Source organism: Galleria mellonella, unplaced genomic scaffold, assembly GCF_026898425.1.
Source record: "Galleria mellonella isolate WM207_F2 unplaced genomic scaffold, CSIRO_AGI_GalMel_v1 utg65, whole genome shotgun sequence".
In the NCBI taxonomy this organism is placed as follows: Eukaryota; Metazoa; Arthropoda; class Insecta; order Lepidoptera; family Pyralidae; genus Galleria; species Galleria mellonella.
The window spans coordinates 6,046,783-6,073,336 of NW_026442138.1; the positions used below are offsets into that span (position 1 = coordinate 6,046,783).

The 26,554-nt window shown below is 31.0% G+C and overlaps 1 protein-coding gene across 3 annotated transcripts in view; it reads right to left on the minus strand.

Moving 5' to 3' along the window:
* Window positions 1-26,554, minus strand: part of LOC113519793 (ETS-like protein pointed) — a 188,213-nt gene that overhangs the window by 123,171 nt on the left and 38,488 nt on the right. For all 3 annotated transcript variants that reach the window (XM_026905003.3, XM_026905002.3, XM_026905001.3), the window contains exon 3: window positions 23,781-23,901. In XM_026905003.3, the coding sequence (XP_026760804.2) occupies window positions 23,781-23,901 (121 nt within the window). The remainder of the gene's footprint in view (window positions 1-23,780; window positions 23,902-26,554) is intronic.

Consider the following 26,554-nt stretch of genomic DNA (forward strand, 5'->3'; position numbering starts at 1 on the left):
TAAGCTAAGTAATTTCATTAACTGCCAGATCCTCGATTTAACAGATTTGTTTATTTGTTTGTTTGTGACACTTTATAACAAGGTAAAGTCTTAAATAGTAGATTTGTAGATAGTCTTAAAATATAGTCTTAAATTATTGATACAGAGTTCTTAAAAAAGAACCAGTACAATGGCAAACTTTTCTCATAAAAGGGATTTCTTCTAGTTAATCTTTGAATGTCTAATAGAAATTGTGAATATATATATACAAGTATGGTTTGTTGAAATAGAATTTAATAAAAATGTAAACAAATGAATAGTTAATCCGACCAAGAGGTGGGGGGGGGGGGGAGATTGTAATGTGTATGATGATGATGATGATGATGAAACGTATCATATGTAATGGAGAATGGCATAATTTTGGTCTACGAATATATTTCGGTCAGTTAAACGAAGTTGTGAGTAAAAGCTTGTATGATAAATAATAAAGCAGTATGCAATTAGGTATGTATTATACAGATTTCAGCATTGCTTGAAATCTATTTAAGACTTGTGACTTGAATGTGTATTAAATTTTTTAAATAGACACATTATTTGCTTATCTGGTATCATGATTGCCTAACTGTCATTTCTTTGGAGACAATAGAGAAAATCGTATCGAATCCTCAATGTTACATTGTGTTTTGTCTTTTGATTTGTTCCTTTGACCGTTTATACTTCCTGTCTTTGTTGATGTTTTAGAAATAGGTATTTCAATACACGCTCCAATTACCAAGATTTCAGAAATTAGATAGTATCTTCAATGCTTAAATATTAATTGTGATTGTTTTGGTTTTTCGTGTTATAATTGGTCGTGGTAACTACTGACAAAACCTCTTTGTGGGGGAGGTCTATGTTCAGCAGGGGACAGTAAACGGTTGATAAGATGATGATGATTTTGGTTTAGGCTACGGCTAATTATGTTAGTCTATAACTATAATCACAAAACTGTACTGTAGTACATAATGAGTATTAACTCATTGCTATATTCTAGCACCGCAATATTAATCTCAGTATTTAAATCGTTCTGTAGACTGTTATTTCGGAAAAACAGTAAGTTTTCGAAAAACTACAGCCTCCTCCAGAATTTTTCAAATGGTGTTTTTGTGTTAATTGATGAAAATGGAGTGGTAACTCCGCCCGCGCTATTGGTATACACAGGCAGGGCACCAGCGGGAGATGACAGGTGAGAATGAATGCAGATCAGTTGGCCCACCATGATGAATTCGACAAAAATTTACCATGATGATTTCCAAGGAGTAACGCGTGGAGGTCGACTTGAAATGGGTTTATTGCTAGCAATGGGGCTATTAGCCCTTATTACTAACAACTCCTTTCCTCCTCCTCAAATGGTCTTAAGTTTTCTTTTTTAATCTTAACGGTAATTTTTTTTAATATTCCATGTTTTTTTTAATTAATGTAATGATAACCATGCATTATGTTATTGATTTACATTAGCGGAGTACCAGTGAGAGTTGATAGGGGAGGATGAAGTCAGGTCAGAGTATGTTTAAAATTTGTCTATCTTAATGTATGTGTAGTCATTTATTTATTATTATAAAATACATAATAGTTTTTAAAGTATAAATTAATTAAAAATGATCACATTTCCTCTTTAATATAGCGGATTGGCGGTGCATAATCTATCTATATACTGCGTATAAAATAATTAATTATTTTTATTTGATGGTAGTCTGGATTTTAGTGTCGGAAGTTGAGTAATACGATATTATAATTGTTAAGTATCTAATAAATATCCGTGTGTCGCTCTATCTATAATATCAAATATATTATCAATTATACGTCATCCGGTTAAATCATAACATCCTGGTATTATAATATTTAGTTAAACTGACAATTTTTTATACTAACTAATGATCGAGACTACGTTTTAGTGCTAAATATATTTAGCAGTATACATACTACACAGAGATCAAAATATCGATAAAATCTAAATGAACCGACCAGTATTGATATAAGTTTTTTTTTCGTTATAGCAACTGTTTAATAACTATAATAACAATAAACTATAAAAACTAATTTTGGCTGACTTTTTTGGCATATTATATTATTAATTATGGTATTCTCAATAAATTAAAAATGAATTTTACTGTATATAAGTCAAAGTTTAAGTCAGTTAATATTATTAACGATGTATGATAGATGAACAATGATACAAAGAATTTAATGCTGTATTCAAAATAAATGATAAAATGCTTTCTACTAAAACGTAAAAGAATTAAGCGAAGAGAGCTTATAACTCTTTGATTTTATTTTGCCCTCAAGCTAGATGTTTGATGCGTGCTCACGAAATATATCTTAGTACTACTGGAATGTAACTTGGTCGTAGTTTATTGTTATTGTTTTTTTTACAATTTATCCTTATTAATAATTTAATAATAAACTCTTTAATCAGGTTATCAGGACCCACACATTTTTTATACAGATTATTACTAATTAATTAATATTAAATGTGCAAGTGGGTTTGTATATTTGTTTGTTACCTGTCAGTACCTTAACTACTTAACGTCAATTGTTATGAAAGGCATAGAAGTATGAGATGGATATAGGATATAGACATATAAGCAAATATATATATATATCATCATATCAGCTCTTAACTGTCCACTGCTGAACATAACCCTCCCCCTAGGCGGGTTTTGCCAGTAGTTGTCATGCTTCAGACAGATTGGCAACCGCAGTTAGGCTTTGGAGATGTTTTAAGAGGGACGCTGCTGCTCATCCCTCGCTCCCCCTTAGTCGCCTCTTACGACACTCACGGGATAGGAACGAGTGGCCTATTTTATGCCGGGATTTAATATATATATATATATATATATATATATATATATATATATATAATATTTTAACACAATATAAAATATATTAATGGAAGCTAGTCGATGTTAATTTTGTTACGTCTGTCTTTGCTGTTCTATGCTGATTTATTATATTTTTTGCAGTTTATAGTTAAGTATTACGAAACTTACAGGAAGATGCACTTATTGAAAACTAATTTTATTTTAATTATAAATATTAATCAACTATGAACATAACGGGAGGTCATAACTGCTAAGAACTAGTTAACATCAACTAAACGCTTAACACTTTGCTCATTAACAGTATATTAATCACTGTTCAGTGTAAGCCTGGCACCGCCCCCCGGCACGCCTTGGGCTATTTGCCATTAACGACTACGACTATTTTGTTATAAAATATACAATAAATAAAATCTACACCAGTGATTTCCAATATTTTTTTTTCAAGCGACGGCACTCTTTTGAGATATAACACATTTTACAGAACTCCAAATAAAAAAAAAATGTGATTTGCTCTCTATTATTAATAAATCACACAAAAACTTAACTATACTGATTTCTTTATAACATTAATAGCGTTTTTGAAGTTACTTGTATTTTACTGCATTAATAGGTTATGTACTTACAAAATTTTGGTTGGGACCATTTTCGTTAAAATCACTCAACGCATTTTTTTGCTTTATTTAAATACAGTTACTTAGTTAGTAGTTACTTAGGTAGTTAGTTTACTTTATTTAATACTTGTTTTGTTATATTTTTGGAGTTTACATTATAGCACTCGATACCCCATATAGGCTTCACGAAACCGTCAATGGAGCTTCGTAAAGCATAGTTTGAGAAAAACTATATTAACCACTTGGGACATCGTTGGCGATGGTTGAGTTTTTTGGTTGTAACAGTTTTATAGTTAGCTAATATGAAATTTCCAGTACTTTATATATAAAATACAACAATAACCGCCTTCTTCATAAAACATAAAAACTACTTTCACTGATACACTGTTTTGTCACTTTTTTAAATTGAGAATTTAACTCAAAAGAAAGGAATGAAACAGTTCAAAGTTAAAAAAAAACCTATATTAGCTATAGGGTTTTTAAAGCTTTGACGTTTTTATTAATAAGGGGGTAAATCTATAATTGGTTTCCTAGACTAGTCTAAAGGAGCCGAATAAGAAACCTATCACTTCTCATTAATATTTACTGTATTTGTTTTTTTTTTTACTTGGTGCAATAAAGTGTAAAATAAATAAATAGATAGTCTACTCCGTGTAAGACACATTGCCATAAAAATTGTGATTTGCACGCGAGTTCGTCTTAATACGAGTATTTTTGATAGCCATTGTTTTTTTGTAGCAATTTAATTTCTCTGGGTCTAAAAATTAATTCTTTTTTGGATTAGGTAGACCGAGATGTGAGTTAAGAAAACCCACACTTGCTTCATTCTATTTCGAGAAAATTATTTTTTCTTAAAAAATCTCCATCGGCCCACCCAGTAATAGAACGAAAAATAACCATCCAAACAATATATATTTACAATGTTTTGCTAAAATCGGTTGTGCCATTTTAGATATTAGCGTGAATAAACATCGTGATACGAGATTTTTATATATTAGAATCTCTATTCTAATACGTATGTAACTTACTTTTTTTTATTTTATATTATTTTAAGGGCTTTTACCTTCTTCAGGTATATCAGTCCTATTGTACCCTGAACTGATTTCTCAAACAAAACTTTATCTACCTTCCCTAGACGTCTTGTAATAGACGTAGAGAGATACCTTTGTTAAAATTTATTCTTTGTAATAACATATATTAGTACTAAGTTGTTAAGATGTAATTCATACGTATATTTACATATGGCATATTATGATGTACCGTAGCTTAATCTGGCAGTTAGAATTATTCATGTGGAACGGGATCTGACGACCTGGCATCTACGCTTTATAGGCCATAACTCTTCCTTCTGATACTGATTGGAATCAAAAGCAATATCCTATTGGTATTGAACTAGTAATTATAAGTTGTGAACTCGTTCAGATTCCATTTTATTATTATTATATTATATATATGTGTGAAGATTTATTAAGTGTTTATTTTAAAATACCACATTGTATGATAGTGTTACACCAGGCATACAGTCGTCTGACTTTTACCGAATTAGATGCAATATGAATAACAAAAGTTTATATTTTTATTGCATTTATGTAAAGTTAAAATTATTATAAAGTTTATATTTATGGTAAACAATCTAGATAATTTTATTAAAATAAGTCATTGTAAAATAATTTAAAAAATATAGTTTTTAAAAACAATAATATACATGTTAGGTATCATAAATTAATACAAAAGTTTAAAGTATGAAAACCGGTTATAAGTTATATTTTATTTTATTACATGTATAATTTACTCGAGTTAATAAACAAAATATTAAGGAAAATATTCAGCCGACTTAAAAAGAAGGAAGTTTTTAATTTTGTTGTATTTTAAAATATGTTATCTTATAACGCCGTTAGTTCTAAACTGATTTGAAAAATTATATTTTTTTAATGGAAACGAACTTCAATTGGTATAAATTAATACATGGGTAATTTCTGAATGTCCCATTATTTAGATACTGGCAAATATAAAGCTTTCACTTTAGAAGCTTTGAAAACTAGTTATTGGCCTTTTGCTGCGAGAAACAGGTGAATTCATTAAGTTACTTCAAAGGAAAAATTCCCTTCGGCAGTGCACTACGCTGCGGAGAATCTAATTTTTGTGTCAACTTTTATAACATCCCTCGTAGAGGGTTGGACACTTATTAACTCAGTTACGGGGCAAATTGAGGTTTTTAAAACTTATTGATGGAATTGTTGTTTGCTTTTATACGTTGTTTGTACATAGATAATAGCTTTTAATTTTAACGACGAATAGCGAAATTTTTGTTACTGACATACTGGCAGCTTAACCATGTATATTTTAGTATATTTAGGTTTTTGTATTTGGAATATATTTTTATATCGATTAAATAAATGTTATATACATTAAAGAACATTATTAACAAACATTAAGAAAATTTCGAAAATATTCTTAATTTTTTTACCTCGATTGGAAATAAAAAAAAATCTAAGATATAAGGTTAACAATGTTACTAGTACGTCGGCAACAGTTTTCTTTTTTATTATTATGAAGACGGGAAGTAGTATTTTTTTAATATTCTTTATTGTTAGAGGAGTAACTTTACCAGATGGGAGAAGATGTTGAGGTCGAAGATATAGCTCATGAGTATATTTGATTGATGATGAGTATATATGTCTATTCATGTAGTCCATATAATTGTTTGACCCTGTAGGCGTTTAAATATTACCTATAACGGGGGAAAATAAAGGATTGAAAAAAAATTCAAATCTTTTCTTTTTCGACTTACTTATATTGTTTCATAGAGCATAATCATAAATTAATTAGTGTGTAAATTTCGATCTTCCGTTACGATTCACACCTGGTTGGCAGCAAGGCAAAAGCAGGGATAAGTAGTTATTTTAAAATATTTCGATATTTAACTATTTTGTTTCTTTTTTGGGGTTCATTGTACGATATACCATCTGACCTATAACACAGAAAGGTACTTGATGATATTTATAATTGGAATAAAAAAAAATGTTTATTTAAATACATATGTATATTCCAGAGGTAGGAAAAGCGGAACTTTCTCAATAACGGATAGACCAGGGTGTCGAGTGTATATGTAAACATGTAGGTGTTCTCGTTGTGTGCGTGTTCAGGATCAGTGGCCGGCGCGCGCGCACCTGCCGCGAGGTTCCCACGCCTCGCCTCCCGCGCTCGCGCACCCCCGTCGTCGTGACGTCACATCCACACAAACAACGGTCCGCGAATGAATATGAATAATTTATCGAATTAATAATTTAATTTAATTTATTAAATTTATTAAATTTTATTTTTTCCACTGTTTAATATCAAATAAATAATGTATAATATAATAAAATTTTATTTAAAATTTTAAAAATATGTACCAGATTAAACTAATCAAATATAACTTATTTTAAAAAAATACACTCAATATTATCCTGACGGACTAGTCTGAGGTATTTGTCGATTGTTGTTATTGTGGTGAACCTAGATAATACACTATGTCTATATTCCGCTGAACATGGCAGATGGTGATTATCATATCGCCACGCCACCTCTCGGATAAATTTAGTCTATAAGCAATCGGCATCACTGTATCACTAGGTCACAATGCTGTTACTGAATGTAACATTTGAAATAATGGTTCGTTATTTAATACTCTTAATAGAATTATGAAATCAATTCTAGTGATGTATACAATATAGCAAGTACCTAATTGTGCTAAATTTATTCTGCTCTGAAAGAAATATTCCGCTGATATGATAAAAATATTACATATAAAAAAGTAAATTAAATAAACTACAATAACATAGTACACTGTATTATAAAATAAAAAATAATACATATGAATGATATAAATTTACTGAATTGTGTTTAATGCATTTTAAACAACTATTTTATTTTTAATTATATAATTATTAAAATAACGAAACTTTTAAGTAAGAGTCCGCCATCTATTGGTTTATATGAAAACTTTTGAGCAATGTATCGCTAACCAGCAAAAAGAAACGCTATGAGAAAGCACGTTGTTATCAACTTACTCGTCGCAACATAGATGGCGCAGTTAGCACATGAACGGATTTATCAGGCGCATGCGCATTCTTTGTTTACAAACTATTTTTGGGTGATCTGTTTTCTTCCAAGTAATGTTCCAGTATGTATATCTACTTAGAAATTATATTTGTCTAAAGAAAGATGAAGAAAGGGCGGGGTTTCACATACATATTTGTTGATTTACTGTAAAAGTGATTCATACATTAGATAACCCAATAATTTGGATAAAATAAAAACTAATGGTGCGGTTACTCATTGGATTTATAATAGAAATTTTTAATAAATAAGATAACACTTTAGCGTATATCAATCCAACCAATTAAAAAAATGAGGTTATCAATTCGGCTGTAATTATTTTTTTTATCTTGGGTATAATTTATTATTATTTATCCATTTCCGAATCGATTTTGATGATTCTTTTTCCAATAGACTTCAAAAAAGAAGGATGTACACAATTCGGTTATATTTTTTGTTTGTTACTTCATTACTCTGTCATTCAAAAACCGATTTGAAAAATTCGTTTTTGCCTTATTCATAGAAATTAAAGTCTAATTCAGGCCTATTTTAATTAATGATATGATTCCTTATTTCGAATAGAGAAGTTTAAATAGAGAAAAATAAAAATAGGTACACTTGAATAAGTTTCTTAGACGTTGATGTTTTTATGAATAAAGGAGTGTATAAAGCTTTTGCTGTTATTGAAACTTCATTAAGTAGCTATCTGTAATACAGATTATAGAACATTAATATCAAGTTTTATGATATCTAATGCATGTACGGTTATAGAAAATGTAGCTAATTTGCGGCAAGTTGGCATCAATTCAAACGTCCCACTGTATCGTTACGAGCGGGCAACGGATTTATTGCGTCGATAAATCATACTTATAGGACACTAACTTGAGAATAGCCCGAATTTATAATTATCATAATTAAATTTTTACGGGGTTATCACGCATATAAATTGGTTAATATTAAAAGAAATAAAAAAAAAAGGGATCAGAAATGGTAATATAATTGAAAGACATTCTAATTCGTATATCATTATAGACAGTATTACTAAGCATATTGTTTTGAAATATTTTAAGTTCGTATTAGGTTAGGACCGTAGGTATTATTTTAATAATTTCTTTTTTCAATTTAAAAATTTAAAACATTTTGTATACTTAAAGTTTGTATTAGGTTGGAACGGAAAGTCCTTATTAGGTTAGGATATACATACCTTACAGATCTGACGGCATAAAGCAAAAGTTTAAAAATCGTTAAATTTTGCTCATAGATTTAGCATATGATTTTGACTACAACTAAGTTGGAGCTAATGGATTAGTACCTAACGAGTACTAGTAGGCTTATTACTAGATACCAACATAGGCATATTTAAAGGGAAGCTGGTTGTGCTGTGCTCATCTCGGAATTATCAGACACATAGACCAGGATGCAAGCAAGTGTATTCAACCGCTTGTACAACGGACTGGGCTCAGAGGAATTATTCAATATGATGCCTACGGCCACTTTCTATCATCGTACGGCTCGCCATCGACAGGGAGTTCACCCTCATACCCTACACCCTAAATGGTCGCGTATAACGCGGTTTCAGAGATGTTTTCTCCCACGAACACTCAGGTTATGAAATGAGCTCCTTGCCGAGGTTTTCCCAAGAAACTACAAAATGGGGTTCTTCAAAAGGGTATTGCAGGCATTCATAGGCTATGGTAACTGTTTACCATCAGGCGGGCCGTATGCTTGTTTGCCACCTCAGTGGTTTAAAAAAAAGCAAAGCTCCACTAAGACATACTCGTATCTGAGAATATATATGCGCTTTTTAAGGGGTCAGGTCTCCATGGAAAATAGTCTTAATTACGCCAATAGATACCAATATAACTAGTCAAAACTGTCATAAGTCAATTTCCATGAGGCCTCCCCCCCTTATGGAAAATATCGTCGTTAACTTCTGGGAACTGACTTGACTTGATTTCGTCCTGAATGCACTGGTACCTCATCAGCGAAAAGCCATACCATTTCATTTTTAACCATGAAAAACTAAGAAAAAAAAAAAATAAAAAACTACCAGAATCAATGACAATTTTTTTTTGTGCAGATGAGTCGTCTGCTGCTAATTATTAATAAACATTTTAATAGAAAGTTAGAAGTCCGATTAGCTTGTACTTATTTATCCATTTATATAAATGTCTAGTTCTTTGCCTGTTACGAGAAGGAAATATTGATATAGACTAGTACTATTAGATGGTGTGTCTAAATAAAATATATACCAACTTTTACGTAAGATCTTTAAAAATACATCTGTAAAAACCGCATCCAATTTCGTGTAGCAATGTTTGTATAATTATAGAACGAATATACAGCATAGTTAGATAAAAATTCTAAAAAGTATTGTTTTGGCTTCTATTGCTTTTATTAAGACCCACCACATAGTTTTTTTCTTAAATATCTCCCATATACCGGAGTTGTTTAGTTACAATTTTATTTATAAGAGTATTAGTACGGTAATATAAAAATAACATTAATATTATATTATTTGTACGTTTTAAATATATATACATATAATAAATAAAGCGGATATCGGATAACCATTATTTATTAACACAATAAAAGGATTATTTAGGTATTTCATCGCTACTAATTCTCTACTCATGAAATAAAACAAATTAAAATAATATTCTAATGGACTCTCAACGTAGGCGTATTGATAATAAAATTTAATCAGAGCAACATATTTTTAAACAAAATATGAATGTAAATTGTTAGATTAGAGTTCATTTACATATAAAATATAATATAAATAATATACCAGATATAACTTTAGCGTTTTTTGAGGGAAAACAGATTTTTATGTTGTTCAAAGGTTTTTTTTAAATAGTATAGTTTTTCAAATGTTCATTTTGTTAATTATAACTTAAGGTGTCTTTTTATAGTAAATTTTTTATTTAAATGTATTTTTCAATTAAATCTGATAAGAAAACTCTCTTTCTATTACTTTTTAGTAATGTTTTAGAAGTAATTTGGGATTTGAATTGTTACTTTTCACGGTTTTGTTTGTGGGTGCAAATACTAAACTTATTGAAAATATTCATACAGTTTTATGGCAAATTAATTTCAAACGAGGAACCGACAAGAGTAATTTGACTGCTATACAACCACGCTTTTCGAAATGGGAATTGCAAAAATAAAAATTCTACCTATGCTGTTCAAATAGAACTCAATGTCAATGAAATAAATCCATCGGTGAGTTTAACTGACTGTGGTTGAAAAGATAATATTAATATTGGGACATAAAAATATGGAGGTGTATATGATGGAGAGGATTAGTATGCAAACTATACAGTAGCTCTTGCCGAGAGGTGGCGGGGTGGCGACGAGCCTATTTGAATGCGTGTACGCAGGCGCCGACGCGACGCGCATAATCTATACGAGTTTAAACACAATAGTAAGTATATTCAAATTAATAAAAATGTCAGCATAAAAAACCTTTACCTGACTAAAGTGTTTTATTTAACAGTTATGGTAGACATTGACAGGCTTTTAACATAAAAAAGTATTATAAATTCCACTGTTTCTATAAATACACTACTTGCAATATATGTATGTAATGGAGTGATTGTTGAAAGTATTGTGTGTAAAGGATTGTGTCGCTATAGCGACATTGTTAGACGAAGATGCTATAATTTTGACTACAAAGTAATGTTAACTACTTATACAATTTTTTAAATTAATATTATGATTTGAAAAAACAAATATCAAGCCTTACAAATTATATTTTTGTATATACTTGTAGACTGGGTATAATTGGTTAGGAAGCAAAACTATATTGATTAAGAAACTTTAAACTTTTTGATCTAAATGCACAGCAAAAATATCTAGAAGTTTATTAGATAGGTAGCACATGCATATCTACTCTATTTGAATTGTTATAAATCTTATGCTCACTAAGGTTTCACATTCAGTCGCCACTAAGAAAGGATTGTCTGAAATTTGTACAGGTAAATGTTTCGGAGCACCACAAAATTTACCAGTTATTATAATTCCAGCACATTTAAATAAAAAAAAAACCTTTTAGAAATGATATATTTGCTACTTTCTCAGGGACTCTTAGACTTTTTGATAACTTATCTATTGTAGGTCCTATATTCTCTATCCAATTGATGCCCATTGATGTGTTTCAATTAAAAAAAGTTAATAAATTCTGTCAGGTAAAAAGCTCTGTTATTATATGCGGACTGTGAATAAGAATCAGTAACTGTTTTATCTATTTCTACCACAAAGCAAATTATCTTACATCGGCGATCATTAGCGGTCAGTTGGTCGACAAATAAAACAACATGTCGGCCGATTGGTCTGTAGAAATACCAGGCGAGCATGACTCCTTCGAAGCTTTCGCCTCGGTCAGCGCCATTCACAACCACATTTATGAATGGATGAATGTCTGTGTGCAGGCAGATACAGCGTCGCGACGCAATTACTATACTTGTGTAAGTGAACACGTGTTTATTTGAGCCAACATGGTAGGCATTCATGAGAATTTTCTTATGTCAACATAGAAACTGACTACAGAAATAGTTTGCAGCTTTGTGGTCGTAAAGTTTAGAACGTTCGTTTGGAATTATTCGCTGAAACTACTATTTCGCGATAAATTACGAAGCATTTCTGATAAGCTTACTCGTACACCTAACTTCAGATTCTGTTAATAATTTAAAAATAATTACCGACTGGACAACATCAAATACGTTAGCATTAAAGCTCAATCTAAAAAAAGCAAGGAATTTGGTAAATGCATTCAGTAATTCCTTTTTGGTTTCTGTAGCCATATAGGTAAAACGAAACCTTTATATGCAATTTCGTCATGTTTTACTGACTGTTTGCCCATATTAAGCTTCGGATATTTGATTTCGAATATGAGCCTTACAAAGAGATTTAGGTGTGAGTAATAATAGTTTTAGATTAATAATAATAACGGTCCAGGCATAGAATGAGCTACCCTTTCCTTTCCCATGGGTATCGTAAGAGGCGACTAAAAGAATTTAATAGTTGAAGGATGGACGGCGTCCCTCTCAAAACATCACTAAACTTGACTGCGGTTGACAAGCTGCCTGCCAAGTGTGGCACAACCACTGCCAAGATTTCCCTTATGGGGAAGACCTGTATTCAGCAGTGGAGAGTTAACGGCTGATATAATAAATATAATAGAAATAAATCAAGTATTAACTCAATTGGTATTATTTTAAAATTTCAGAATCTAAACGTTTTCCATGCGATATGATTACCACTGCTTCTACTTTTTTACTATAAAAAACATGATAATTTTAGACCATTTAAATTCTATGTTTATAAGATTTTCAATTGAATGTCTCACGTATTTATAGAGTACAAAGACGTCCCCAAACATTTGAACCTTAGCATAAACATATCACCGTATATTTACTCAGATGCAATGCAAGAGCATTTATCTCGTTTTGTGTGCACCGACCACTGCGTCGAGATGTCATGGTCCTTGTATAAAATTATTATATTATGAGAAATGTTAATAAGAGTATTTCAGTTATTTATGAGACAGAATGCACTTACTTGGTCCTGTTGTTATTAACAATATGAAATTTATGAGAAGCGTGCGCTTTAATAAGGTTTGCTTAAGATTTTAACACACTCTTCATTAGAATATGTTTGGCCTAGGATACAATTTTTCTTATTAAAGTAAAATTTTAAGGTACTGAGAGTCGAGAGATATTTCCATAATGGTAAAGTCTTGGTTTATCCTAATTGTTTCTGCCATAAACTGGTAATATATGATTGTTTGATGGTCTTGATCTGATTATCTGATGATTAATATATAGACAGATAATAATAGCTAGTACAAATCATGGAGCACTACGTTATAGAGCAAATTCTTTAGAAGTGACAATGCATGAGACAGTAGTTCTTTTTGTAATGTAGGTTGTCTTACACGAAACAAGATATCAAAACTTTTAATGTAAATTTTTTTTGTTACCTATTTATGCACGTATTTTTTTTTATTTTTATCACTTACTTTAATACACATTATATAATGAGCAGTTTAAAATAATGTTTAAACTTGTGAGAAAATTAATCCTAATTATATTTTGCTTCATTCGATTTCCAACTTTACGCATATGAAAATAGAAATTAAAAAAATTGAAATATAGAATTCAGTAAAAGTTTTTTAATTCGTGATAACTGTCACCATTGATCATGATTGCACCATATGACATGCAACTGCTTAAGTTTCCACAATCCACATGTGTGATAATGTTATAAAAAAGCAAGTGATGCAAATACGCAAGTTATTTAAAACTTTATTGATACTAGCATAGAGAACAAATTGCTACATTGATTTTTTTTATCACGTGTCACCTGAAACTGTTTCGACTTGATTGAGCATAAAAAACTGCTTTACACGCCATGGTGTCTTTAATTACTTTGTATTTATTATTTTGAATTAATACTATATATTATATTCTATGTACTAATAAAAACTAAAAGTGCCTTGGATTTGTATTAATCGATTTTCGGAATTTATTGAATTTATCTGTCAATTTTCGAAAATAATAATTATTTAATATTTTCATTATTTTATTTTATCTTGGTACAAAATTCAGTCTTATTACAAAACAGTAACACCGGGACTAAACCCGAGTTAATAAGTCGAAGTTAAAACCAAGCCTAAAGATAATGTATAGTATAAATCTGACTTTATTATAAAATTCGAAATAACAGAGAGTTACCTATTGTACTAGATTTAGATCAAACCACAGTAAAACTAGGAATTTGTAGGTCTATATTTTTAGACCATTGATGGCTAACAGTTTAGTGATAAATTTCATTTTCTAATAAGGAATGCTTTAGTCCGTTCTTTATTCCAGTGCTTACTCTAGTATTATGTTTATTTTGCACTTTCTAATAAGATAGTTAAAGGTATGTTTAAGTTCAACTTATTCTGTAATTATCGTTTTAATTTGTTATTAAAACATTTTTTAAAAAATTATATACATACATACATATCTGTCATGCCTGTCTCCCATTGGAGTAGGCAAAAACAATGAACTGCCAAATGCTTTGATTCAAACAGACTTCTTTCGCTTTCTCCACATTCATCAATCTTTTCATATATGTACGCTTGTCGGTTACGGGTATTTTAAATCTATACTTATAACAAATCTGTAGAGGGGTCAATTCTGTACATGAAATATATTTCCAAAGTAAAATGCAATCAGTCAAATTTTTGTCTATCTGTATGTCTGTATGTTCGTTATAGAAACAAAAACAACTCGACAGATTTTAACGAAACTTGGTACAATTATTCTTGATACTCCTGGGCAGGTTATAGTATACTTTTCATCACGCTACGATCAATAGGAGCAGAGCAGTATAGGGCAATGTTGGGACAACGGGAGAAGTTACTCCATTTTTAAGTTTCCGTCGCGTGTGCAGATTAATGGCCACTTTTTAAAATGTAAAAATGTCCAGTCGTGCGAAGCCGGGACGGGCCGCTAGTAATTAATAAAGGTACTTTCAATTTATTTTTGAAAATCGAACAACTAATCTATTGCTACATATCGGTAAGTTTCGGTGTGAAGACTCTTAATTCGCATGAGTAATATAGCTGGCTTCATTCATGAATGACTATGTAAGATATTTACAAACACATTATCGAATTGTTTTCTACGGAACGCTGTAATTTTAGTACACGGGATTTGAGAATATACACAAAATCGTGGTTGTAGTTTTGGCAACATCCTGTAGATCAGTCAACATACGAGGGAAGTGGACACCGCAACATCCTGAGGTATCGTGTAGACACCACACTGACCTGTTTATTATTTTTAATTTCTCTCTTTAAAAATTCTAGCTACTGGTCTTAATCAGTAAGTAGTTTTGATACTTTTTTATTTAATAACTAAATATGTTTTGTTAGAATATTGATTTTAATAGAAAATATGAATAATAATGTGAAGAGGAACTTATTGCTCTTCTTTCAAATTACTAAGGAAAAGCATCCTCTAAATGGGTCGACAGATTTAAAGGCGTTTATATGAAGACATTTTTGTCTTTTTATTATACATTACGTTTTAAAAAAAAGATAAACAAATTAGGCATATTACTAGGTACACAACGGATGTTTAAAAATGTAATAATTTGTATATTTAGGTGTTTGTTACTCAATCACGTTTTAGCCGTTTAGACCTCGACAGAAATTTAGTGCACAGATAAACCATTATTTTTAATTAACATATAAAGTACTTTTTATTTCAGTTTACACGGGATACAAAAATTTATCAAATAGATCACACATTTGAAAATTTATTATAGTTATAACACGCATACATACAATATAAATTATGTGTTAGGCTACTGTTTAAAATCTCTCTGCAATTATGAGTCACTTCGTGTCCCTGAGATAGCGACAAACAAATTGCTAACAATGTTCTCGCAGTTGATACGATAACCGGCTACTGACCGTTTATTTTTTTTTATTATTACTATCATTACAATAGTTGTGTTTGTCTTTAGTTATGTTTTGTTGGCTTTACAAGGAAGTAATACAATTATCACAAAAAGTCTTAATATTCCTTTTTTAATTTTTATGACATTGTGGTAGTGTCCAAAAGTACAATACGTCTATAAAAAAGTCATTTATAATTATAAAGTTTTCACAAAAATAACAACAAGAATACTTTTGTAGTGACCAGGGATGACCTAATCATCATCTGGATTATATTATTTATTGTAACATATTTAATTAATAGGTACTTGCATAAAAATAAAGTACTATGAAATAAAATCCCTCCTAAAAATCATCCCTGTTAAAACATCACCAAAGCCTTACTGCGGTTGTCAACCTGTTTGCCTGGCAATTATTGACAAGACCCTCAAGGGGGAGGCTCATGTTCAGCAGTGAATAGACAACTGATATGATGATGATGATGATGAGATAAAATCAGAATATGAGGAGAATACCTAGGGCATTATATTAGGCGACTGACAATTAAATTTGTTGTGTTTTAATTAGTTATTACATTTATGTTTTACGAGTAATTCTATGTATTCATGTAAGTACCTACTCGATTATTTATAAGCCTACATTTGATAACATTATTATTTATGATACTTCACAGTGAAAGTTGTAGATTATTTATTGTACATATGCATTATCATAGATATAAAGAATTGTTATGTAGGAAGTATCAGTAATTACTTGTTACCAATTAATTTATCTTATTAGTTACTTGTACCTAGATAATACATATGTATTGTAGGTGTGTGGCCTAACAGATAGATTGATAAATTTTGAATGAGTACATTTTAGTAAATATATGGGTATCTATGTAATACTACCTATTTAAAATATTATATACTAGGCTCTCTAGAGAAGTGGCAAGTAAATCCATCGATGGAATGTCATCGCTAACGCACCCATGGAATGAAATGAGATAGCAATGTGCGATGTTTTATTCTAAGTAATGGACTCGCCAGCAATAAAGATTCCATGGATTAGTTTGCCACTTGTCTATGGGGAGAGAAGGGGGAGGGATTAGATGTTTTTTTGACATTGTGCGTCGTTCGCATTATTTTTTCGCGTTTGTATTTTTTCATACAATGACCAATGATTTAATATCATTGACAATGAGACTTTCAAATCGCAGTAACAATTATTCTACATATTGAACCAGGCAGTACTTTCACTATACCAAATTTCGTCAAAGTTGGTCGAGTCGTTTTTATTTGTGTTTTATTGCTGTTGATATAACAATAATTGTATTAGTGTTTTTAAATATTTTTATGCACAGATGCTTTTAGATTATACTTCTTGTATAATTTAATTATGCTAAAATGTGCTATTATAATTTAATTCACAGTCAGATATGATGTAACTTACCGTGTGGTTATAGTAGTAAAACATAGTAGATGACGTTTTCTCTACAGAGCATGTACAGAGTAATTTTTTCTCAAAGAAACACAGATTAAGGAACGATAAATATTCTGAACCTTTCATACACTTATTTACTAATAATCCACGTCTAGCTGTCAAGTATCACCATCTGTGTTAACTGTCTACTGCTGAACATAGTACTCCCTTTGGGGGGGGGGGGGCTTTACCAATAGTTGCCACGTTTGGCAGGCACGTTGGCAATCGCAGTTAGGCTTAGAGGGACGCTACTGCCATAAAGTTCCCTTACTCACGTCTTATAACCCCCACGAAAAAAGAAGGGTTGGCCCGTTCTATACCAGGATCTCACAAGTATATTAGTAGTATTTTTAATGGGTGAGAATGGAATGTTAACTCCGTCTACAATATCCGTACACGCTGTCGGGGTACCAGTGAAAGATGATAGGTGAGGATAAAAGCAGGTCAGTTAGCTCAACGTGACGAATTTAACAAGAATATATCAGATACTTTCCAGGGGGAACCGCGTGTTATTACAAAACCCTATGCTCTCCAGTATATGAGCAGTATGAGGTTCTTCAAAAACGGTATAATTAGGTTTCTTCAGGGTCGGCAACGTGCACGTGACACCCCAGGTGTTCCAGGTATCCATAGGCTACAGTGACCGTTTACTATTAGACGAGCTGTATGCTTGTTTACCACCTTTGTGGTATAAAAGAAGCATCAAATATATTATAGGAGTTTAAAATTTTTTTGTGGCTTAACGATCCATGGTTCTCAGGGAAAAATGTTTAGATCACCAGTAAAAAAAGGATTTAAATTTTATACTATCTCTATAAAATAATAGTTGTCCTGTGGGTGGTATTTCGATCGGTGAATAACAACAAACGCAATAATTACGGCGCGCAATGTTCCGAGACCAAAGTGAAATAGTCCAGAACTTATGGATATTGCATTCATACATATTCATTCATGATGTATTTCGAAGCTTTCCCTTTATTTATTTTTTTCCGTAATGCATTTAATAATAATAATTAATAAACCGACTTCAATTGTGACAAAAGCAGTTATTTTGATCTAAAAACTTAACTATTAAACCGATTTTAATAAAATTTCCGTCTGTAAATATACAAAAAAGATAAAAAAAGAATTTTTCTAATTGGTTTAGAACTGGCGGAGTTATGAGGTAACAAACATAAAAAAATACCAATATATACTTATTTCATATTTTCTTATTTGATTGTGTTTATTATACGTTGCGTTTAATTATATAATTGCCTCTTTCATGCTTCTTTGTCTGGATGGACTCTTTTATCTTAGTCGTGAGAATTTCGGAAAATACTTTCTTAGTGAATATTTGTTACATCGTGACTGGTTCAATGGGTGACTGATTTATAGGATGAAATAGAAATCAATAGCATCATTGTTATTAATAATTTAACTAATATAACTTAATTATTTCCAAAGATAAATCGGTTGAGTAGAAAAAAAGAATTTTTGATTTTTTCATACTAGGTAAAATTGGTTCGTTCAGCTATCAAAGTAATATAAGAATCAATATTATTGTAATACAATTTTTCTTTATTGATTTATTAATTATTTACTGACTTATTTTATAAAATGTTTTTTTTTATGCAACTTAGAATGGCAAATAAGCTGACAGCCCACCTGATGGAAAGTGGTAACCGTCGCCTATAGACATGGTTTATTTATTTATTTATGTTTTATTGCTATCTATAATAATTAATTTAATGAACGCCATGAATTTTGGTTTCATCATGCAGATTAGTTACGCAATGAGTCACAATGTTTACACAGTATAGTTTTATTTGATATGGTGTGAGTTATTCGAGTCAATTAAATGCATTTTACGTTGTAAGCACCTAGGTTCCTAGAAGTTTAATATCGTATGATGCTTAGGTTAACAGAATTTTTATTTACGTCTATAAAGTATATCATGTAGCGATGTAGTGGGTCGGGTCGTTAGATTTTATAAATATGATTGATGGTTGATTGACGAAAAACGATGGTGAACTCATTTGTCATAGTCGTGAACGGATGATGTTTGAAGTACTTGGTATGTTTAACATTATTGTAACTGGCTGCAAAAAAATGTTCTATTTTACTACTATAAATAAATAGAAGATAGATATTATAAAGAGCAATTTAATATACTCGTGAGATTTGTAAATAAATGTTTCTATCGATACATAATTAGATATTAAAAAAAATCTAAAATACTTTGTACCTATTCGTAAATTATTTGAAAATGCAGCTATATGGATTATCATTCTCTCTATTATTTCCTGCAAGAAATACAGTAGTAAATTTATTATAAATAAAAAGAAAGAGAAAAATTCTTCCATCTGTTTTTGAGCTAAGTCTCTGACGGTCAGAGAAAAACATGTGCCAAAATCCTCTATTCTTAGACAATATTCTGGACAATTAACAAAAATATAGTCAGAGTAATTCAACGAAGTAGATAATAGAAATGTAAACAGTATAAACAACATAGTATATAATCTTCAGACTAAGCACAAACACGATGTGTGCTCGGTAGTAGGTATGGCGCATTATACGTTGTTCCCACGTCGAATACAGACAGACACACAAAACAATGGGCCCGTATACACAGCCGGCCCACCCGGAGAGTGCACACACTTTCATGTCTCCAACGTGATGAGTTCATTATACTTGCGACAAATTTAATTAGAATGCAAAAAAAATGGATGGATACTTGAAACAGACTGCAGTGTTTGGTATAGCGGACAATCAAGCACGTGGATAGGTGCTAAAGTGGAGAAGAAGAAAGTTATGGCTTTGGCACAGAATCGTAGATCAAAGAGAGAATGAGTACTACCCATTGGAGTAGATATAATGAGGTAAAAAATCGACTGTTTTGTATAAGTCAATACGATGAGATTGTATCTAATAGGGGAAAAACATGTTAAGTTATGCACTTGTATGAGTACAGTAATATTAAAAATGAAATAGTACCAAGCAAGATATAATCATGAAAGTGTAAGGTTCTATAAAATTCTTTACTAAGATTAGCCTTCTCAACTTTACATTCTTTACTGTACTTACATCAAATGCTGTATGAATGAACGTAGGAAAGTACTGAGGAATAAGTCAAATAAATTATTTTATTTTAAAATAAATGCATAAATAATAAAATAAATAAATAATATAATAAATAAATAATAAATAAATAAATAATAATAAATAAAAAATAAAATATATTAATAAAATATCATCATCATCGTCATAATCATGTAAGCCGTTATTTGTCCACTGCCGAACATAAGCCTCTCTCGTAGACTTCCATAAGGAACGGTCCTGAGCCACCTGCATCCACTGATTTCTTGCAATGCATTGAGGTCGTTATTCCATCTAATACGGTGCCACCATTCAAGAACCATTCTTCCCTATCAGTTGCCGATTCTTTCAGCTATATCGGTCACTATCCTTATTTCGGAGTCTGTCACGTAAAGAAAATCCAAGAACAGTCCTCTTCTGAGAAAAACTCGCTGAATAAATTGAAGCTTTTGCATACAGGCAACCGTAAAATCATAAATAACAACATATGCATAATAAAATTGGAAACAAAAATGTCCTCATTACTCTATCAATTCTAATATATTATTAGAAGATTGAACCCATGTTTAGGAAAATAAAAATAATACAGGATTGTTAAATAAATAAATTATTATTATTTTATTCACAATGTTCATCGTATTAATCGCTTATCTAATGTTCTCGTGTTAACACGCCAAATTTTCGTGAAGTGATTTCCTAGTACGCAGAATTTATACATTATATACAAAATTCTTTTATTACGTATAGGGGAAGTTCCATCTATTTTCACCGATACAAAGTGGGTTATGGAAGCATCAGGCCTGAAACTGCACCGTAACGAGGATGCGGCGTATTATCCTATTCGGGCTTCAACTATTTGCTAATCATCTATAGAGTTCGCCGGTGCTTTGTAACTATCAACCAAATGAAGGAATTTGATTGTCGGTTTAGTCTTGCTAAGAATACTTTAACTAAGAGTATGTATGTATTCGACTTCATGAAACAGACCATTCCCACTTCTCCTGTTTAGTTTTAGTGAAGTTTTTATCAAAACAAAACATCTGTTGAATGAACTATTTCTGGATTTTGATGCAAGAATCTCTCGTATGTAATTAATGTTGAGATTGACGTCTATATTAGACAAGTACAAACTTTACACCTCGAAATATCTTATCCTATAAATGTATTACTAAAATTACACTTACAATTTTATGGTTTAATAAAACTATTACGATATGAACGACCAAGAATTAAATATAAAATAATTTTGAAGCAATTCTTCTAAAAATTTAGTTTATATTGGTTCTTATAATAATAATTTAGCTATAATATCAAATTGAAATTTTAATTTTACAGATAGAGAACAGTTCTTTAGGAACAACTTCATTATTTATACACGCTATTTTCGTCTTAGATATAGGAATAACAACAACAGGTTTCAAAAATAACAAATGTTGTTTCATATTATAATAATCATGCTACACGAGATATCATTGAAAGTATATTTCAAATTGTAACCGAAAGTATCTATATCACAGGATGTGTTCTTTTGTCTTAAGTGTATTATAAATTGTTATCCAACCTAGTAAACATTTTTTATTCATAACTTTATTATAAGTATCGTATTATATATCAGCGACTGCATGAGAAAGAAAGACGCTGAATGTGGTTATTTGATTCTGTTTCATGGACTTGCTAGCAATAACGATTGTATAGATAGAATAATGATTTTATACGACTCATGTGGAATTTGGGGGCTGGAAAGTCTTAATTAGTCAAGTATGGGATATGAGTACGTAAGTAAATCCGGCTAGTGTTAAGTAAAATTAATATTATGCATTTGAAATCTTGTTAATGATGTCCAATCAACTTTTAATCTTTGTATTGATTTCTTATACTACTATCCTTTTCTATAGCATTATCTTCTACAGGTATATCAAAGTCTGGTGTCTAATCTGAGAGATACGGTGAAAGTACGGCTGTTTTATACAAAGTAAGGTTGTTGACTTGCTGTAAAATAGTTACAGATTACCATCTGGACTCAGGGAAATAATATCCAACAAAATTATTAAATTGAAAATTTAAAACACCCACGACATTCTCTGTTGATCTACAGACATCTGAATAGATTTTCATTTAACAATATTTTCAAGTCACATTTTAAACATAATGAAATCAAAATCGGTTCTTACGTTTGGGAACTATGATGTCACAGACAACAATATACAAGTTAAATTCATCTCACTGTTTGCGTCAGGGGTTAACGAAAGTGTATCAATGCGAAATTCGAACTCGTAAGTCACGAATAGAAAACCGTCATATTAATATTCCTACATATTTTTGACAATAGACATATTATTCGATTCCTTGCCAAATTTAAGAAAACTAATTATGAAATTTAAGAAACAGTCTAATCTCAGACTGTTTTTGACTAAGGTATTTATTTAATTAAAATAATAAGAATGTAATAAAGAGTAAGATAGTTTAATTACAACTTTTTTAGTTTCAATATGAATATAAACAACATAGTGGTTACTTGCTCTATTATCCGAACAAGAGTTTTAGTTTTTATTTAGATGGACTTGTTTACGTACTATTTTATCGTATTTTTTGTCAACACGTACAAGCATATTCAACATAATGTTATTTTTATATTCCATGTACATTTTTTTTTATTTGGCACGAGATCTCGGCACTGGAAAATTAGCTTATAACGTACAGGATGACAGGACGGACACTTTGGAGTCCGGACACCGGAGTTTCCTCTCCTCCAAGTGATTTAGTGAGAGGGTAATCTAATGGATGCGATGATTGGAACATTCAACCTTCACGGTTGTTAGGGGAGATCAGGATGAAAACTGCTGAACTTGTACGGTGTGATTTAAAGGTTGTATACCTATAAAGAGATGGGATACACCTGTCATCCTTCGTTCTAAATATAGGTGATTTTTTTATATTTTAGTGTTCTTATTTCAAATATATTTACATAGCAATAGTTACTAAAATGAGCGTATTATTTTAATCTAAGCTGAAATGATTAAAATAATCCCGTCAAACAATATGTATGTAGATTAAATATTCAGAATCATTAATAAGGCTTTTTAAAAGGAAGTTACGTAGTATGTTTAGAGTTCAGAACACAAAATGCGCAAATTTAGTCGTAGTCCAGTAAAATAACAAAATTATTTTGTCAATATTCTATTGTTATTGATGCAATTTACTTTTAGAAGGTAGGTTGCTTGTTAAATATATGTAAAGTTATAAATCACTTACCTAATGAAGCCTCGGGATCAGACAGATCCGAGAGAGATGGCACCTTCTGCATCGCTCTGGGCTCTTCTGCCTCTGGAGGCTCAATCTTGATATTTTCAGTCATGCCGCCGCCTTCGTCGCACTAAGGAAATAGAAAAATATTAATTATAATTTATAGCTTAAACTGAAAACTAGTAAATACGATAAGAACGATATTGTGAAAATAACAATGTAGTCAAATACGGTAAAAGCAATAATCTTTAACGAAAAATGAAGTCATTTATAATCAATAAGGTAATCAAAGGCGTTTGTCAGCAGTTACTGTCTTGACGAAAATAACACTCGACCTGTCTAATTAGCAAAGTCTCTCGAATAATGTTTGTTACCGCTGCAGAGTTGGATTGAAGTTTAAACAGGTACGTATATAGGCCTAGGTGTTGACGAAATTTGAGCTAATGGCTATCGAGTTCTTTTTAATTCGATATATTATAAATACATTTTAACTTTTAATTTCTTTCTTTCTTATTTAAGAGCTGCGTTCTTCTCGTTTATTACGATTTTTAGCGAGTCTCTTCACCTCTTGATACGACACGACACCGACATATATCTTGATGCCTGCCTGATGTAACTATGCTTTGGTATTATTATTAGATATACTTAATAACTTTTAATCGCGCTTAATACCTTTGTTATAAACTATTATTCATAAAAACTAAAACGTCCTACCAGCCTATTTTAGCTATTAGTGTTTTGTCACTGTCTGATAAACTGAGAAATTACCGCAAAAGAAAAAGGCAAAACACTTTAATAACTCAAATAGGTTCATAAGAGGTTTGACGCTTTTATGAATAAGGGGTTATTTGACGGTCAAGGTTCTGATACAAGTTGAAATAAGATAACGTTTCAGTACATAATTATTTTATTACTAAATTATAAGTAATGACGAAATAAAACGAACTGACTAATCTTTTGGCTTTGTCGGCATCCGTTTAGTCCTCAATCGCACATACATTATCTTTAAATACAATCATGTTTATTTTTTCAATAGACAAATACATATTCGTTTATATGGGAGTTTGTATCGGAGATCGTTACACGCGGCTCAGTATGCGGCTCGCGTAGGGAGGTCCGCTTCCGTTCGTCAGGACATGTCTCGATTGAAAATATCCAACATTAGGATAGTGTTGTCTAATACGAAATTACTTACAGAAGACGAGTATCCTCTGTATTAAATTTAATATTACAATATTGATATGTAGTTTGTAATTGGAATCATTAATATCTTTTAAGTCAAACTAAACATTTTCACCAAAGAGACATGATTCTAAAAAGGACAAAAGATTTAGAGTCTTCCTTATTTAAAAGGATGCGAATGATTTGACTTGTATAGGTATCCGATAGGTCTTTAATAGTTTTAGTGATTATGCCAATATTTTTATACTAGATTTCCGTTATCCATGCGACGATGAATTACCATAAATTATAGATATTTTTTATCTCCAACAAGATATTATGGCGAATATCATTCCGGCTATATCAAACCGTCTGGCTAGTATTTTAACAGTAGGTTCATTAATAAAACCTAAAAAATTTAAGCACTATTGGGTTCTTTAAGAATAAGGTCTAGTACTTGGAATAGTCAAATATATAAATAATCAAATATAAATAATCAAATAGTTTAATAGAGACAGAATAAATAATTACTACAATGATATTAAAAAAAAAACAACGTTATGCTATAATATCGACATAAAGTCATATAGTAATAATGTGTTACATATGGCAACCCTCCACTAGATGGAGCGATGATCTTTAATGTGTTCTAAGCAAGCAGTTCAGAACTATTTCGAGGTTGAAATGATGTTGACGATGATTTTGGTGTAAGTACATTACCTAAGAGGAAGAGGAAGACTGAGGAATAACTACATGGGACAGATAAAGGAAACACTAGGCGTCATGTCGTATAGGGAGATAAAGGATATGACCTGGGATAGAGCTGGCTGGAGGAAGATGCATAAATTAGTTGCACCGACAAGAGAAAACTCTTAAATGAAAAGAAGAAGATATTACCTACAGTATTGGGTATCTTAACTGAATAGGACTTTTCAATTAAATTGAAAGTTAATATGCTCCTCATATAAGTAAAGACTGGAGCTCAATCATCAGAATATTAATGGTTTATGATGATGATGATGAAACTGAGGATACTTGTATACAAATATATATTTGTTCTAACACAAAGGGAATGATAAACAATGACCTCATAGGGACAGCATATCATACAGATTGATTTGATTGGGCCGAGGGGGACAGTGATTCAATTTCAACAATTTTATTGGGCAATATTGATATACTTTGTGATTAGGCATGCGCAGTTACAAAGCTGAGGGGCAACTTGTCTATGACAAGGAAAATTATAAATTAGTGAAGTAAGTAATCTTATTACTACAATGTGAAAGTTGTTGTGTTGTGAACCTTATTAAAATATAAACAAAATATATTTTAATTAATTTGGTAAACAAATGAACCACACCCGGGATTAACATATAACTAGTTTTGACCGCCGACTTTATTCGCGTAATTGGAATATAACCCGCTGTCTGTCGATTGACTGGAATAAAAAGTGGCCTACAGTGTTCTGCATTTCGAATATGATGTTATGCCAAGTTGTGTAAACAGTTTGAGCCGAAAGTGTGAATTCCTTGTTTTATTTATAATATTAGTAATGAACAAGGATTTGTATTTTACGTAGGTGAAGTCATATGATAGAGGTACAGATTGTGTTAGATAACATG